The following is a 19,007-nucleotide window of genomic DNA, read 5'->3' as shown; positions in this document are numbered from 1 at the left end:
TGAATTGAAACAAAGGAAGTGTATTTCAGCAGGAAAATGATGACCAAAGGGTTATTTTTCATCCCTCTGAGATCAATAAAATAAATACCAGTAATATATTGGGTAAGGCAGTGAATTGGCAGGTGGGAGGTACATGGTTGCCCAGCCAGAGAGAGAGAGAGAGAGAGAGAGAGAGAGAGATGAATAATGAGGTCAAAAACAGGTGTGCTGCTGTAAAGGAGGATACATGGTTACCCAGCCTGAGGGAAGAGCAGGAGAAGGAGAGACAGAGTGAGAGACAGCAAGAGTGCAAGAAAGAGCAGGAGACAGATGGTGGCAAAATGCCGGGCATACTCAAAAGAGATGGGGATCAGATTATAAATGGGATGGTTGAGTAAAAGAAGAGAGAGATAGATGTTGGTAAATGCCAGGGCATATTCTTGAGGTACAGAGGTCATGATATAAGTGGTAGGGCAAAGCCAAAGAAGCATGAGTAGAGAATGGAGGGGGGGATGCAGTGAGTGGTGAAAACCTGGGTATTTAGAGGGGGTCATGGAAACATTTCCAGTCATAAGGAAATATTACCTTGCTTGGAAAGAGGTAAGGGTTAGCAACAAGAAGAGCACCTGGTCCCCTAGAAATTCAATCTCAACAATTTCTGTCTGACCCATGCAAACAAGGAAAAGTGGATATTATGATGATGATGATGATGATGAGATATACACACATGCACATGCACACATGCATGCATACATACACATGCACACAAACACACACATGCATGTGTGCACATGTGCATGCACACACATGCATGCATACAGACATGTGCACACAAACACATACACACATGCACATGGACATGCATGCACACACACACACACACAAAACCAAGAAATGTGTGACCAATAAAACTCTCTGTGAATGAACTTACTTGCTTTTCTGATATTTCATCAGCTAAAGCTTTAGAAGAAGAGAGAACTTTAATAGCAGTTTCATCTTCCAGAATATTTCCTTCAGAGGTTGAGAGGACTTCAAGAATTTTGTCTTCAATTTCCTTAAGTTGCCTGTACACAATTGGAACAAATAAAAAGACAAAACACTAGTCACCTTTGAATTACTTTAGAACAAAAATTTCATTAAGCATCCTCATTACAAAAAATTAACTTTGTTATTGACAAAAAAGATCCTGATAATAATGATGATGTTGATGGTGGTGGTGGTGTTATATTGCTCAAATTTAATTCTATTGAACTAAGTTTAGTGACTCTGCTTTATTTCATGCGTTCACCTTGTGTCCTTTTGGACTGCCTTCTAATTTGCATACTGGTTTGTTTCGTAAGTGGCATGATACTTTTTGCACGTGGATTTTTAAGTTCTGCTTTAATCAGCATGCATTTTTGAGTATATGTTGTGTTGTCTCCAAGTTGATAATTCAGTATTAAAACATAACAATGATGTTGATAATGGTGCTGTTAATAATGGTACAATAATTATCAAAAAGACTCTTAATGAGTGGTTAACAAATCACCATCATCATCATCATCTAATCTGTAAAAACAAAAAATAAAAGACAATCCTGACTTTTTATTCTTGGCTCCTTGCTGAATGAGAGAGTTCTTCTCCTCTTCCAGTTCAGGTCTTTCTTTGGCAACCACAATTCCTTGCAGCTGGTCTTGCAGCCCTTCTTCGGTGATCATGAAGTTCAATAATGTCACCTACATTAGAAAGAAATCAGGTCAAAATGTTAATCATTCATTTTCTAATCATTATTACTAATTTTATAATACCAAGAAACCATATTACAAGGTGGTGCAGAAAAGTTTCTGGCTTTAAGGGTATCGTGAAAGGCCTGGTTGAAGACCCAAACTTCTGAATTCTTTTACAGAGTTTAGAAAAACTGAAGGACTGCTGCAATAAGTGTGTGAATCTGAGAGGGGGATATGTTAAATAAAATCATAATTAACTGATCCTCCTGTATTTTCTTTTACCCAAAACCAGGAACCTTTCAGCACCTATTCAGATCTATTCCTTTCAGTGATTACTCACTTGATAGAGGTCTTCTTGGCCAGACAAAACGATAATGATTTCTAATTTAAGCACAAGGCCAGCAAATTGGAAGGAAAGGAACCAGTTGATACCATTACCCCTTTGTCCTTGGCTGGTACTTTATTTCATTGACCCCAAAGGAATGAAAGGCAAAGATGACTTCAGCAGGATTTGAGCTCAGAATGTTTAGAGCCAGAAGAAATAATACATCTTTTTGTCTGACACTCTAATGATTTTGCCAAACAATAATGAATAAAATATAAAATCACTCACAATTATTATCGTCATTACTATCCTCATCAGCATCAGTTTAATGACCAGTTTTCCATGCCTGCATGTGATGGACAGAATTTGCTGAGGCTGACTTTTTTTTTGGTTGGATGCTCATCCTGTTGCCAACCCTCACCAGCTTCCAAGAAAAGAAATATTTCTCCCAGTCCAGGCATGTTTTCACAGAAGATTGAAAATGAAGGATACTGCTTATAAGATGGTGATGCTCCTTTACAGGGATCACACAATCTCAAGATAATAACACACACACAATCACACATACATATACACACACACAAACATATATACATATACACATACATACATACATACATATACACATACATATATACATACATACATACATACATTCATATATACACACATACACATGCACACACATACATACATATAAAGGTATACACAAACAAAATTCCCTTGCAAGACTTTGGTCAGTCCAGGGCTAAAGTAAAGACATTTGCCCAAGTTAACAGACAATGGGATTGAACCCTAAACTGCATGGATGGGAAGAGGAAACTTCTTAACCACAGAGCCACGTCTGCAGCTTTGTATTTAGCCAAAAAAGAAATAAAGAAAAAAAAAGAAAAGAAAAAGAAAAGGAAAAGTAAGAAGAGAAAAGAAAAAAGATTAAAACAGCCATCTGTGTATCATACTTAATGTGAAAACATCACAAAAGGCAAATTTACTGCAGTATTCATCCTGTGATAATAATCTCATGGACATGCTGTGTTTTAAATAAAACACATCAGTAGGAGATATAAAATATAATACATAGATGGCTATTAAAAAAAGGTGTTATATTTTACCTTTACAGAAGTTTCTGGCATATAGTGGGGGTTCCTCAATTTTGTTGTCATGTAGAACTTGAAATCATTGCTGTATTCAATAGTGCTGTCACCCAGACGGATACACAATGTACCACCTTGTTTAAATGTCTGCTTCAGTAGAAGGGGCTCAAGCATTGGGTCGATTTCTTCACCAATATTTTCCACTAAAACCTGACCATTAAAGAAATTACAAATGAGCAACAAAAAAAAAAATGAAGCAAACAATTGAAAACATGCTCCTTCTAAAGTATCGGGCATGGTAAGTCCACATTACTCTATAAGGAGCAGAGAGCGGATCTATTTTTAAACGGGGGTCACAGTATTTTCTTAACGAAACACTTTGAAACTTGGAACACTGATAGAATGTCATATAAAACATCTTTTTCTCTTAGTCTTCTTAAAAAAAAAGAAATCCCTAAGTTATTCCATGTTAAAGTTGTCGTATATCTGTAATTTCAACCAATCACTGACATCCATTCAGCCGATATACATTAAGTGCCGACTACATAAACAAACGATTCTGAAACAATTCTATCGGTGATAAAATTATTATTTCCTTGTCAAAAAATGGCTGAAGCATATTGGCAGTAGCTAATAAACCTTTCTAAGGTTAGGGTTAGGGTAAAACAGCAAATTTAAAAAGAAAAAAGCAAATAAAACGAAGAAAAAAAAAAAGAAAATGAAAAAAGCAAATTGCCTCTCTGCAAATGTCAGAAGCTATGGAGATTAAATACGCTTTACACCACTTAATCAGCCAAAGGAGTAAATGTAAACAACTGAATACTTGTCAGTGATTGGTTGAAATTATCGAAATAAGACAATTTTTTACATGAAATAAATTCGAATACAAAAATATTTTTCTGTTCTATAACACAAAATAGATAAGTATACGAAGTTTGAAAGTCTTTCGGTACCAAAAACACTACGTAAAACATTAATGAAAACTGTGGCCCCCGTTTTAAAATAGATCCCAGAGAGTGAGTTTCCCCAGTTTCTCTGATGTATATATTCCCCCCTGGATGGAATACCAGTCTGTTGCAAGACTACTCATTTTTACCAGGTAAAGTGGACTGGAGTAACATGAAATGAAGTGTTTTACTCAAGAACACAATACCTCACCCAGTCCAGGAATCAAAACCATAAGCTTATGATCAAAGAGTCCAATACCCTAACCACTAAGCTATGCACCTCCACAAAATACCAGGCACTCCATATATCTCCTGTACTGCAAGAAACTTTGTTGCTTGGCAAGACTAAAGAGTCTTTTTGGTGCTACCTTGTCTTTGCTCAATTCATCAAACATTTTATCAAGGCACTAGCACTAATGAGGTCACACTGTAAGCTTGTAGCCAGACTCAAAGAGCCCACACTAGTCTAAGAGAGAGAGAATAAAAGAAAGGGTGATGAAAGAAGTTGAAGTTGTGTTGTGAGATAGAGAGAAAGAGAAAGTATGAAAGGAGAAACAGATATATTGGTGTGAGGGGGTGGCAGAGGGGAGAGTAACAGAGGAGTGAGAAGTAATAGAATGGAAACTGATGGAAGTTGTAGTGGCAGGGTTTTTTTGGAAGGGAGATGGACAATGGCAACAAGTTGTTTGATAGAATAGAGAGTGCATGATTGATGAATTGTTGTAGTGATGAGTGAAGGTGGGAGAAAAGTGATGTCAATTATAATTCACTTGAGAGGAGGAGGAGAAGAGAGAAGAAAAGATGACTAAACAGCAGAAATATCATGGTGGTGGTGGTGGTGGTGGTGGTGGTGGTGGGAAGAAAGATCCCTTATTTCACAAAGGATTGAGATGAGAGAGAGAGAGAGAGAGAGAGAGAGAGAGAGAAAGAGAGAGAGAGAGAGAGAGAGAGAAAGAATGAAAGAAAGAAAGAAAGAGAGAACACTAAGTGATAAGGATGGTACTGTGTGTTGAATAGACTGAGATTCAGTGTTATCTCACGTTATATAGGTGACAGGGTACAGAAAATATGAGAGGGTGGGATAGCTTGAGAGAGAAAGAGAGAGAGAGAAAGACAGAAATAAGATAGTGTCAAGGGACAAAGGAGCTGCAGAGAGAGAGAGACAATGAAAGATAGGTAGGAAGAAGTTATAAATGGGTGGGAGGAAGAGTGTAGTAGAGAGAGCATTCCAGCTTCCATCACTCCTTCCATTTTGATATTCTCATGTTTGTATGGAAGTACAGGTCCACTCCAGTTGTGCATGTTACCAATTGTTGCACTTTGCTATCTCATTTGTGAGACTCAACAGCTTGAGATCAGTCTTCACAACTGTATTCCCTGTCTTTCTATGTTCCAACCACTTTGAGGACTTGGCACTTTTGTTAAACATGATGTCCTCACCCTTTACACATCATTCACCCATATCAGTGCTGGCTTCTCTTTTGCATCTGATACCTTCAATATCCAGCTTTTTCTCTTGGCTCATTCAATTCTGAAGTTTGGAAAAATCCAAAGTTTTATGATAATAATAATATCAGGCCATTAAGAATGAAATGTCCAATTTTCTTATGCACCAAGTTTGACAGCCGTTAACTCTAATGTTTTATCCTGATAGTTACATCATCACTTTTTGAAATGAAATTCATGGTGTCTGATTATATTGTGAGTTTTCTCTTGTAAATCAATTTTTGTGAACCTATGAATAGATAAAAAATTCATGTTGTTTATGAATATGAGTTCCATCATGGAACTAATGCATCCCAGACAGCTCAAAACATCAATGAGCTGTTTGGTGAAGATGTGGTGAATGAGTGCACTGTATGTCAATGGTTTGAGAAGTTCTGGTCTGGTGACTTTACTCTTGAAAATCAGCCCTGTGGTAGACCTGAAATCCAGTAGGACTGAAAACAAGACCTGTCAAAAGGAATGATGAACTAAGTGATAAGTTTAATGACTATTTAGCAATAGCATGGACCCATAATTCCATATAGGTGTCCGACATGCTGGAAGACCACTAGGAGTGAGGCCCCCTTTATCTTTTGTTAAAGCATGACCCTAGAACCTGCTTCAAACCCAGGCTATGTCTGCTCTGGTAATTGGTAGAGGCTTGGTCTGTGAATCCTCTGTGATGATCAACGATTGACTGCAAGATGAGCTGCTATGGATCACATTATCCCAAAGTGTGTATGCATGGGACCAGGGAACACGAGTGAATTTGTTTTTCCACTGTAACTCTGAACATGAGTGAATTCATTGTTTAAAGCTTGTTCAACCCATCCCAGGTGAATGCCACCATAAGTACAAGAAAGTAAGTCTGGCTCAGTATCTCAAGGAATAGAAAAACTCCACTTACAGGTGTTCCAAATTGAATACAATTCTCAAGAGTTCTGTTGAAATCTGAGTCACTGGTTTTAACAACACTTAAATTGTTTGCCTTTTCCATATTTTTAATCCATTTGTTAGCTTGTCCTTGAGGGTCTATCATTAATGGCCACCGTCGAGCATTACTGCAATGAAAAGAGGACATCTTAAATGATTGCAGTGAAAGTAAACATAAGGATATGTGAAGAAAAAAATTAATCAATAAGGGAATGACTTCATGTGGTCACTCGACAGGCTAGAAGCAATGGCCTAATGTTCCTCAAATTACACACCAAGATAAAAAAAAAAGAAAATGAACAACATCATTATCATCATTTAATGTCCATCTTCCATGCTGGCATGGGTTGGACTTATTCGATATATATAATGCAGAATAAACTATTTCAGCGATAAGATGGGATAATCAGGCTGGAATGCCATCTGTCATAGTTTTGCTCAATCAGGTTTGACCTGGGGTTAAACAACATCAACAACAATATGAGAGATACAGATATTTCAAACATGAAGGATTGTGTGAACTCTTGAACCTTTGATTGGTGACTTTCACTTTATGGAAATGTTTTAAAACAACCCCCTAGTCTATGAGTGCTGCCCTTCAGCAGTCTCCTTTGTTGCAAGCAATCAATGCAGAACTGTGATTTGAGGATAACCTAATTTCATGACAGATAGCTTTCTTCAACAGAGACCTATGAATCATAATCCACTCCAACATACCATTAACCTCAGCTTCCACAAAAAGTCATGGCCACTCCTTTTTCTCTTTGGATGAAAATTCACAAAAAAGGAAAACAAAATTACCTCTGCACTTGAATTAGTTTCCCCACATTCTTCTTGCTTCTCTGTCATTGCTTCATACTTTGAAGCAGATAACATCATTTGTACTTCTGCATTCAGACCTCATCCAAACACAACATCAACGACTTTTGGTAACAGTGTACTTGTTCCACAAAAGTAAACTTGAAGAAGACTTCTTGCATTTACTCGAGGGATAATTGGCAACGTAATCTTACTTAACAGCCCCAAAACACACACAGTATACAGACTAAGAAAACTTACCAGCATCACTTTTTACATGGTCACTCAACCTGCATCCAATCTCCCAAAAAATAAACCCTACCATCTTAAAAAAATAAGGTGGTACACATTGAATAATGTCATCCTAGAAATAAAAAGGTTGGAAAAAAAATATGGGTCTCTACATGACCCCTTAGCTAACTAGAAACAGTAGCCTAACATTCTGCAAATCTTCTTTCATAAGTGCAGGTATGGCTGTGTGATAAGAAACTTGCTTCCCATCCACATGGTTCAGGGTTCAGTCCCATTGCCTGATATCTTGGGCAAGTGTCTTCTACTATTGCCCTAAGCTGACCGAAGCCTTGTGAGTGGATTTGTAAACTGAAACTGAAAGAAGCCTGTCATGTGTTTCTGTCTGTCTGTCTTGTGTCTGTGTCTGTCCTCCACCAACACTTGTCAACTAGTATTGGTTTGTTTACATCCACGTAACTAAGCAGTTAAGCAAAAGTGAGCGATGGAATAAATACCAGGCTTTACAAAAAATAACTACTGAGGTCAAATTCTTCAATGAGGTGCCCCATCATGGCCACAGTCTAATGACCGAAACAAGTGAAAAACAACTTGCTGACCTTGGGCCAAAACTTGTAAACGATTATGTAACAACAGAACCAATATGAGAGTCTCTGGACAATTTGCTAGAAAAAGCAGCAATATTTTCCTCAAAACACACTTCACTGTTCTAAAAATGGGAAGGCACCTTGGATGACATAATAATGTCTTAAAATAAAGATGGGAAGGTCAAGGATGGAACAACTTTGATTATGAGTTTGTTACATAAGATTTGAACTAAACGCTAAATATCAGCAACAGGACACTTTAGTGCACTCTCTTTTTCTCTCTCTCTCTCTCTCCCCCCTCTTTCCCCATCTCTCACCCTCCCTCCCTCTCTCCCTCTCTCTCTCAGTCACCACAATAGAAATTTTAAGCTAGTTTGGAAATGGAAGCACTCTTGTTTAGTCTTAAAGACATTGATTTTGGTTAATCTTAATCTTTTAAGTGTTGTAAGACAAATCTGCTTATAAAAATGTTCCATAATCAATAAACATTATTGATCAATTTTCTTTAAACCAAATATAATCTCTCTCTCTCTCTCTCTCTCTCTCTCTCTCTCCTACTTCTTTGCTGCTGGATTTAGATAGTCTGGTATAAATGCAGAATTGTGTCACTGCTGTATCTATTTAACACCAGGTTAACCCTGAACAGACAGATCTATGACCAAAGACCCTCCAGTCGTGACCATCACGTCTTTCTTTCAGACATAGTATATCTAGAACTATGCTCATCCAGTGTTTTCTTGGCCCCACACTTTTTGCTGTTAAGTGGCAGTGGTTGTATTTTAAAAATAGATTTGGTTGCTATTTTTAGCAACTCAAGCAACCACATAAAGGTTAACACTGTTTTCTTTTTAACCTCATGAGGCTTAAATAATCACAGCAGGAACATGGTTCAAACGATTCTAAAGAATCAGTCTTTGCTGACAACAATCAAAGTCATCAGCAGTGATGATGCTGTTCTTGACCTTTGACACTCACATCAGCATCATCATCATTGTCAAAATGTCTATGTCCATTTGTTCCATGCTGATATGAATTGGACGAGGACTTACTGAGGAAGTCTTCTCTGGCCAAATACCCTTCCTGTTGCCAACCTTTACTTGTTTTTCAAGTATAAATACCTATGACCAGAATGATGAAAAAGCAATTACTACCTTGGTAGAATTTGAACTTTGAATGTAAAGATCCACACATTTTATCCAGTGCTCTAACACTTCTGTCAATCCATCACTCTAGGAAAATCAATAAATAATAATTTTGGTTCTCACGTAATTATGATGGCATTTTCAATAGAAAATGTATCAGTTGGTAGACCATTGATATTCCATTCACGGATCTTCACTGGCTCTCCCAGCGTGTGTACCAAAGAGAATTCATCAGTGCAAGGGACTCCACTTTCTTTGATTTCTTTCACCCAATAATGGATTTGATCCTGAAGACACACACACAAAAAGAAAACAAAATAGATAAAAATAAAAAATGAAAAAACTGCAGAGAGCAAGAAAAAAATTAATTAAAACAAAAGGATAAAAACACAAAGAATTATTTTCATCCTCAAATCTATCACCACTGTTATCAATGACCCAATCAACAAACCAACAAAAGAACCTCTACATGGTCACTCAATCTACAAGAAATAACAGCCAAATCTCCTACACATCACATACTACCATTTAAAATAAAAGATGTGACACAGTGGATAATGAAGTTGATGTTATGCAATTCTGAAAAAGAATCACTGGATGGTTAAATGCATATTGATTATATGTTGTCTACTCAAGTATCACAAACTCAAGACCCTATCGCAACATCAACATCTCTATAATTATCATTACCATCATCATCACAATCACTATCACTACTACCATATTGAGGCTATTACCAACATTATCTTCCTCATAAACCACTGTTGTTAGTTTCAAAAGTTCAACAAAATTCATCTCAATTTTCTTCTAAGCCTAAAAAGTAAATTCTTTGTGCAATTAATTCTTAATTTCTTGAAATTATCTCCCCTTTCCTTTGAGAGCTACAAACAACTACTCTCAGGTTTCTGTTTTCTTCTACAATCAAAAAATCCTATTGAAAATTTCTTTTGTATACCTCATTCAGTGGGTCAATACCCACCTGAATTATCCGCATTCCTGTCATGGGACTCACTTAATTCCTTTATCTTATGTTTTGTAACTTATGTAAATTATACTGGCCAGTGAAGGCACATATCCTAGTGGTTAGGGTGTTTCACTGACAATGTATTGGCCAGCTGGAGGTTGCAGTCATAATTGTGCTTATGTGTACATGTTTAGGAGTGAAAAATAAAATGAGAACTGCCCCACCTCCCTGAGGCAATTAGCTTAATTTTACTACTTCACTGAGATTACATCAACACCATTATCAGCCTCCTTTAACATCCATTTTCCATATTGGCATAGGTTGGATGGGTTGACCAAAGTTGGGAAGCTGGGAAGCTACACCAGCTTTCAGTCTGATTTGGCTTGGTTTCTATGGCTTGATGCCCTTCCTAACAACCAACAACTTTACAGTGTGTGCTGGGTGCTTTTAACATGCCACCAGCACAAGTGCATTTATGTGACACCAGCATGAGTACCCATTACATGACACCAGCATGAGTGCTTTCTATGTGACCCTGGCACAGGCATGAGTGCTTATCATGTGGCACTGGTACAAGTGGTTTTTATGAAGCACTAACACAGTACATATAATGGAATTAAAATTTAGTCAATGATTATAAACACTATTGTTTTCTGTGTGTGAATGCTCTTTCTTCAGAGGCTCACAAACAAATCAGTTACAATCAGATTCTAACAGAGGGTGTATCAGTGAAAACATGATTACTTACAAGTCTATAAGCTGACGTGAAGGCTCCCAAGTAAGCAACAACACCAGCTGATATCAAAACATCACCTGTTAGATTTGTATACTGGACAGCAAGATTCTCAGCAGCAATATTCCATCTGAAATAGTTACCTTATATGAATAACACTGATGTAAGTGCTAAAAACACTATCAAACTATCTCTCCCACTCAGTACAGGCAAACATAATAAAAAAAAATAAAAACAAATACATACATAAATAACTGTAACATTAACAGCCTGAGTAACCCTATCCACCCCACCCCCAAAGAAACTATTGTGCACAACATCAATAATTCTTTATAATCCTTTCTAATTTTGGCACAAGGTCTGAAATTATGAGGGGAAGGGGAAGCTGATTACATCAATCCCTATGCTGAACAAGTATTTTATTGAACCTGAGAGGATGAAAGGCAAAGTTTATCTCAGTAGTATTTGAACTCAAAATGTAAAGAGCAAATAAAAATGTCTCTAAGCATTTTGTCCAGTGTGGTAATGATTTTGCTAGCTCGTCACCTTTAATAATACCAATAATAAGAGTAGAGGAACATCAAGTGCTGAGTTTTATCAGATTAAGTCCTTCATCATTATGCATGTACCTCTGTTGTGGCCAGCGCTAGAATTAACAGACATTGAGATATAAACTGGACAAGTGAGGCGAGGAGTACAGTATGCCAAGACAGTCACACTGCACCTCATCAGACTTTTCCACTGCATGTTGGAATATGCATCACTGCATACTAGCAATCGGAAAGACAGAGAGAGAAGAAAAAGATAGCAAGACTGTGGCCCAGAGGCTGGCATGTGTCCATATATGAAGAAATACCAATTATAATAGCATACCTATCACCAAGGTTACGAAATTAATTCGGTGAAAGAACCTAAATATTTTATAGGCAGTGAGAGATATAAAATGGTTGAAATTAAGAGCATTGATATTTATTAAATGCAATGCCTTCTTTATATTCCAGGATAAAAGAAGAAAGTAACACCTCAGTTTTCACCCTTTAAGACCTAATTGCAATTAAATAAATAAGGGAGGAAGGGAGGGGCAGCCAGGAATGTAGCCCAAATTAATCCAAAGGACCCAATGATATGATATTACCATGACAGCTACCACTACCACCACCACGGCTGCCACTTTCTCATCTGTCATCTCTCCCATGATCATAATTTCCTCTGCTCTTTGTCAAAGTCCTCATCATTTCTCTGTTGAGCTTCCTGTTAGTCATCCATCTTTTCTATTCTAATAGATTCTTTCCTTGACCTGCTGCTCTCCGGAACTCATTGCCATCATTTTTTCCTCTGATCTATAATATTCAGTCCTTTAAACTTTGAATGTATAGGCCCTTCTTTTCCTTCTTTAGAGTCCCTTACATTATAGCAGCCTCAAACCTTGTTTGGGACAAAACTGTATAAAAAACAAAAGCATATCCAGCTGCTTTGTTCAATAACTTCATAAAATCTTTTCTGTTTTGGCTACCATCACCCATTAATCTGCTTTCATTTACCAGTTCTTTTACACAAGAATTACGTAAAAGCTAAAATTTTCCAAATGATACAAACTCAGTTTCTACAACATACTTGCAAGTATGCATGCACACACAAACACAAATCTAAAGTTAAGTTCAAAGTAATTTTTATATTATAAACTCCATTCAAAAGCATTACCTATCTTTTTCTCCTCCCAGGCCACCAATCAACTGCTCTGCTCTTTCCAGCTTTTTTGTGCACAAATCTACTTGGTTTTCCAAGTCTGCTTTCTTCTGTTTATTATTTTCCATTTGCTGGTTTAACTTATCGAGTCTGTCCTGTACAGCTTTTAATGAAGCCCTCTTTTTATCCAAAGATTCTTTGGCAAGTCTAAGGTCTTCTTCAGCTTTCTTAAGCGTTTCTATTTTGGGAGCAACTTCTTTGATAACTCTGCAGAAAAAGAAGAAAGCAGTTAAATAAAAAAATAAGAACTCAACAATATTCTTTTCTGCTCTAGGCTCGAAATTTTTTTTGGGAGGGTGAGGGGGGGGCAGTCGATTAAATCAATCCCAGTATGCAACTGGTATTCAATTTATCAAACCTGAAAAGAATGAAAGGCAAAGTCAACCTTGGCGAAATTTGAACTCAGAACATAAAGACAGATGAAATACCACTAAGCATTTCGTTTGGCATGCTAACATTTCTGCCAGCTCACCAACTTTGAACTCCAAATAATATTAATCTGCAAATAGTATTTATTTGAACTGTATTTAATCCTTTTAACACAAACCCACCTGACACCTACCCTGGTTCTATAATACAAACTCCCTGTTTTAAAGGGATTTAGACTAAAACCTTCCACCAAAGTTGCATGTTAATCTATGTTCTAAACACCAGCTTAATAATGAAAAAGTTATTTTACAAAATTCTTTGTTATTTTCAAAATTAATTAAAACAAAGGCAATGTATTTTAGCAAAAAATACCATGACAAATGGATTAATCCTTCTAATGCTAATCTGCCTAAATCCACTCCTGGTTAATGATCCCGTTTTAAAGCATTCTGGTATGGCTATGACATTAAGAAGTTTGCTTTCCAGTCATATGGTTTCAGGTTTTGTCACACTACATGACACCTTGGGGCAAGTGTCTTCTACTATAGCCCTGGGTTGATCAAAGCCTTGTGGTGGTAATGATGGTATCTTTCAGTTATTTTCATGTGTTTTTTCACCAAATATATATATTCTTAGGTTATAATAAATGACCTGTCACAAATAACTCATGCTGGATTGATCAATTTTTTTTTTCTTTTCTATATAACTGTCACAAGAAAGTAGGGGCAGCATCCCTGTTCTTTATGCCTTCAAAACTTGTAGGAGAGGATGAGGAGGATGTAAGAAACCCTATTGGAGTAGAAAGTAGCAAATCACATTTTGACTGCTTGCTATCAAAGGAAACTCCCCTAAAGACACCCAAGGATTAAGTGGTGGTATTGGACTGGGTGACAGATGAAATCTTTTACCCAAACTACATCACAAATTTCAAATCAAATCACTTACTTATCATATGTATCCATGGCTCGAATCCATTTACAAAGACCTTCACAAGCTGTCGAGGCAACTTTGATTTTTTCAGGATCAAAATCTGGGTTTGCAATATATTTAGTCCGGATTGTTTTCATGATTCCTGGATTAATGTTATCCTAAAGCAAAGAAAATCACATCAGATAGCATTTGAATTTTAAGCTTCTTGTTTAATACTTATAAATACCAAACTGTGTACTTAACTCTCAGCAGAGTTTTCTAGCATTTTCTCTATTTTAATCAAATATTTAATCTTCTACTTCCAAGTAAGAAGATTTGATTCACCATCATCACCATCATTTTAATGTCCACTTTTCCATGCTTGTGTGAATCAGATGGAATTCACTGAGGCAGACTTTCTGCAGCCAAATATCCTTCTTGTTGCCAATTCTCACCTGTTTCCAAGCACTGTAATATTTGCCCCTTCTTCTTCTTCCTTTTCTCTTTTTATTTTTCTGCTTTCTTTTCTTTTCTTAATTTTCTTTTTCTTTACCTTTTGTTTCTCCTGTGTAGTGTGTGTGTGTGTGTGCACAATGCACATAAATTCCATAATTTTTTTCAGGCGTAACATGCCTGAAGATTCTCTGCACCTCCAGACATAACTCAGAGTAGCCAGAGACTAACTGGATAAAAATTAAATATTACTAATCTTTACTGTAGTACTGTGTACCCTTTCTTCTGACAGTAAACACTAAATGGGTATGTGAGTGGGTACTGAAAAGTTCCTGATTTTAAGGGTATTGGTTGGAGGTCCTACCCTCTCAGTTTCTTTACAGGGCTTAGAAAAACTAAAAAACCACTGCAATAAGTGTGTGAATCTGAGAGGGGAATATGTTTGATAAAATCATAATTAACTGATCCTCCTGTATTATCTTTTATCGAAAGCCAGGAACTTTTCAATATACCCTCATGTGTAAATGTGTGTGTGTGTGTGCGCACATGCGTGCATGCATGTGTGTGTGTGTATTTATATATATAGGTCATCTGTAGAGATGAGGTTAACAGTCCATAAAATATTATAAGCTGAAAACATTTCTCCAGAAATAAAAGTGTTTGGAACATTGGTTCTTTCACCCCTCAATTGAAAATTAGCTCATTTGGCAAATTGTTAAAGCATTGGACAGGATGGCTTAGGTTATTTGCTCCAATTTTGTGAAATTCATGTTCAAATCTGGTTTCTTCTGTTTGGAGTTGTAACTGACAATAGTATCAGCAATTTGGAAAAATACAAATGGAAACCGAGATTTCTCAGTTCAATCAGAAATTGACTGCCTCCACCATCAACAGACATCATGGGTTAACTTTTGTTGAAACAGATATTGTTGTGTCCTTGAAATCTGGTTTCTACTTTATTTAGACATTTCATTTTTTGGTCATTATCATTTGTTCTCTGAAGTTTTTTTCAAAACATTGTCAAAAGAAATCTAAATCTAAACTAAAAAATAAAGAAGAAAATAAGAAAAAGCTGATTAAATAAAGTTGATAATTAATTACCTTATTAAAAGTGTGAAGACTTTCCAGAAACTTCATATCTCCTAGAACACGCTTTGATGGTGGCCAAAAGTCTTCTATTTTCTTACCAGATCCAGAAGGATCAGGAACTCTATCAGGTTTTATTCCTTTTATAACACAGACAGCTTCCATTACCAGACGTACAAGCCAAGGTGGATTGTTCATGGATTTTACCAGAGTAATATCCTAAGAAGAAATTGAAGACTATTTTAACACCATAGGATTCATATTTTAATCACCATCATCATTATAATTTAACATCCATTGACAAGAACTGGTAAGGCCAGAGGCTGCACCAGATTCCATAGTTTTGGCTTGGTTTCTAAAGCTGGATGCCCTTCCAAATGCCAACCACTTTACAAAGTACACTGGAAGCATTTTACATGGCACCAGTACCAATGCTTTTTATATGGCACCATCACCAGTGCATTTTGTGTGGCACCATCACCAGTGCATTTTGTGTGGCACCAGCACAAGTACTAACACCAAAGCTTTTTTTTTTTTTACAATAGTAGTTAAAGGTTTTAGCCATGGACATGTCACACATCAAAGACAAAACACAAACTGCCATAATCTCAGCTCATTGTTAAGCACCCTACTGATGAGATTAACTGCAAAAAAGTAATGGAATGTTTACCTGTGGAGTTAGTGTATCCAGGGCAGCTAGAGCTTGGTTTAATGCAGGCATGGCTTTAGCGAGATCATTGTTGCATTCATCTTTAATGCCTTTAGCATTAATAGCATGTTCATTAGCTACAACTTCATCTGCTTTCACAATCTGAAAAATATTAATAATAATCATTTTTATTTTCTCTTTATCACAGGTTTTGTTGGAGCTCCTGAAGTCTTGCATGCGTAGTGAGCTTATTACCTGCAGCCTACAGTGCCATGCCATTCGTTCTTTTCAGCTATCTGATACTTTCCTGATTATTCTGGCTGTGCCAAAGAAGCAAACTTTTTCTAACAGTTCTACAGGGTACTCTATTCCAATTTTCATTATATTCCTCTTGATGCTTTCTGATACTGTTCCCAAGGACCCAACAATAATTGGCACTATCTTCACCTTCTTCATTTTCCATAGCTGGGCTATTTTGTACTTAAGAGGGTTGTATCTATCTATCTTTGCGCCTTCCATCTTGACTATTTGTGGGTCAAAGGGGCATGCAACATCAACTATACAGCATATGTGGTGCACCTTGTCCATCACCACTAGGTCTAATCTGTTATGCTCTATTATTATTATCATTATTATTATTATTATTATTATTATTATTATTACTATTATTATTATTATTATTATTATTATTATTATCATCATCATCATTCAAGCATTGTGCCTATAGTAGAAAGGATCATTATCATTATTATTCACATCCTTCCAAGTTCAACTTTCTCATTCATCTTTTTCAAGTCAATAAGATAAAATACCAGTCAAGTACTTGCCGCCTCCCCTTAAAATTGTTGGCTTTGTGCCAAAATTAGTAAGAGTTATTATTGTTTTCAACACATCTTTTGGGAGACAATATAGCCACAGATGGCAGGTTCAGTAAATGCATTACTTTGAATGCTTTGTAGTCACATCTTTTTTATATTCTGAGTTCAAATATTATTCAGACCAACTTTGCATTTCATCTTTTCAATATTAATAAAACAAGTAAGGCAGTGAGCTGGCAGAACCATTAGCATGCTGAACAAAATGCTTAACAGCATTTCACCCATCTTTATGTTCTGAGTTCAAATTTTGCGAAGGTTCACCTTGCCTTTCTGGGTCGATAAAATAAGTAGCAATTGAGCAGTGGGGTTAATGTAACTGACTTACTTCCTCCCCTGAAATTGCTGGCCTTGTACCAACATCTGAAACTAATATTAATGAAACAGGTACCAGTCAAGTACTGAGGTTGATAAAATTAACTTTTCCTTTGAGGACAGTGTCTATATCTGACGTTTTGAAGCAGAAGTTTCTTATCAAACCAATCCATTGCAGCAAAGTTTAACTGGGACCTCTCCAACCCATATTTTAACAGACAATTTTATATGTCTCAGAGTTTGGATATTTTTAACACATGGTTCCTTCTTCATAATAATGGACTTATTGTTATTCTTGCCACACATACCATTACACAGAAACCACCTTTCAGTCCTTCTAAACTGTCTTCTCACACATACATCATCCACACCCAAACTAGATATCTTATGCTACACTTTGCACAACTTCTTCAGAAACACTCTCCAATGGAGTTATTCTCTAAACTGGTCACCTTTGAAAGTACAAAGAGAAAATTACTCGACCTATTAAGAAAGCCATTGGTTGAAATTGACCTTTCATCTACACATGAAAATGCAGACCTGGCCAAAATCTTTTGAGAAAGACTGGCAGTTGCTCATGGATGTAAGTCTCCCCTCTCCAAGCCACCAATGTTATTCAGAGAAAACCAGCTTGGGATGATACAACCTGGCACCAGTCTTGCAGCAGATATTACTGTCAAAATGCAAAGGGCCAGAACAGATGCTGCAAGATATCTTGGGTATCTTGCCAGCCCTCTAACCATTTTGATAATCCATTGCCCAGGACTGGTACTTATTTATAAACTCTCAAAAGAATGAAAGACAAAGTTGACATTATAACACTATTCTCTGCCAGCCTGAAACTTCTACACGACTTAATAAAATCTAATATATTTGGAAAGTAAAATAATTTGCTAATTCCAAAGAGTCAAAGTTCATGAAAATTTAAAATTTTCACATCTTTTTCTTTTATTCATTTCAGTTATTAGTCTGAAACCATGCTGGAGCACCACCTTGAATTTTAGTCAAACAAATCAACCCAAGTACTTATTTTTTATTTTTTCAAACCTGGCACTTATTTTATCATTCTCTTTTGTTGAGCTACCAGGTTACAGGGATGTAAACGCACCAACACAGGTCATCAAGTGGTGGCAGGGGATAAATACAGACAGACACACACAAGCACACACAATGGACTTCTATCAGTTTATTTCCACCAAATCCACTCACAAGGCTTTGGTCAGGCTGAGGTTATAGTAAAAGACACTTGCCCAAGGTTCCATGCAGTGGGACTAAATCCAGAACTATGTGGTTGGGAAGCAAACTTCTTACCACACAGCCACAACTGTGCTTATATATTAAAGAATTTGAAAATGAACAATTTCAACAAAAGCAAAGACCTTTTGTTTTTTTTTTTGTTTTTTTTTTACATACCCCAGGTTATTTTGACATAGCTCAGTAAATATTTCGGATTGTAACATTTGAAAATAATGAAATTTTAAAATTCTGACAAATTAAGAATTTATGAATTCCTAACAAAATTCTGATAAATGTTGTCACACATCAAACCAGCAATTTTCTATATAGTCTTACAATCTGCAAGAAAAAATAGTCAAACTCCCTCGAATCACAACTTCTCATCTAAAAACAAGAAGGAAGAGCATATTTGATAGTGTGCAGTCCT

General features: G+C 36.5%; 1 protein-coding gene across 1 annotated transcript in view; it reads right to left on the bottom strand.

Moving 5' to 3' along the window:
• Window positions 1-19,007, bottom strand: part of LOC106883981 (dynein axonemal heavy chain 7) — a 137,291-nt gene that overhangs the window by 26,621 nt on the left and 91,663 nt on the right. The window contains exons 49-58 of the mRNA XM_052971243.1: window positions 16,176-16,316; window positions 15,521-15,724; window positions 14,003-14,145; window positions 12,644-12,895; window positions 10,958-11,072; window positions 9,369-9,532; window positions 6,444-6,597; window positions 3,123-3,314; window positions 1,561-1,694; window positions 911-1,043 (exon numbers count right to left, since the gene is read on the bottom strand). Coding sequence (XP_052827203.1) covers window positions 911-1,043; window positions 1,561-1,694; window positions 3,123-3,314; window positions 6,444-6,597; window positions 9,369-9,532; window positions 10,958-11,072; window positions 12,644-12,895; window positions 14,003-14,145; window positions 15,521-15,724; window positions 16,176-16,316 — 1,632 coding nt within the window. The remainder of the gene's footprint in view (window positions 1-910; window positions 1,044-1,560; window positions 1,695-3,122; window positions 3,315-6,443; window positions 6,598-9,368; window positions 9,533-10,957; window positions 11,073-12,643; window positions 12,896-14,002; window positions 14,146-15,520; window positions 15,725-16,175; window positions 16,317-19,007) is intronic.

The sequence above is a fragment of the Octopus bimaculoides genome, chromosome 10 (assembly GCF_001194135.2).
Source record: "Octopus bimaculoides isolate UCB-OBI-ISO-001 chromosome 10, ASM119413v2, whole genome shotgun sequence".
Classification (NCBI taxonomy): domain Eukaryota; kingdom Metazoa; phylum Mollusca; class Cephalopoda; order Octopoda; family Octopodidae; genus Octopus; species Octopus bimaculoides.
The sequence above is the reverse complement of the archived record's forward strand: the minus strand, read 5'-3'. Positions and strand labels throughout refer to the sequence as shown.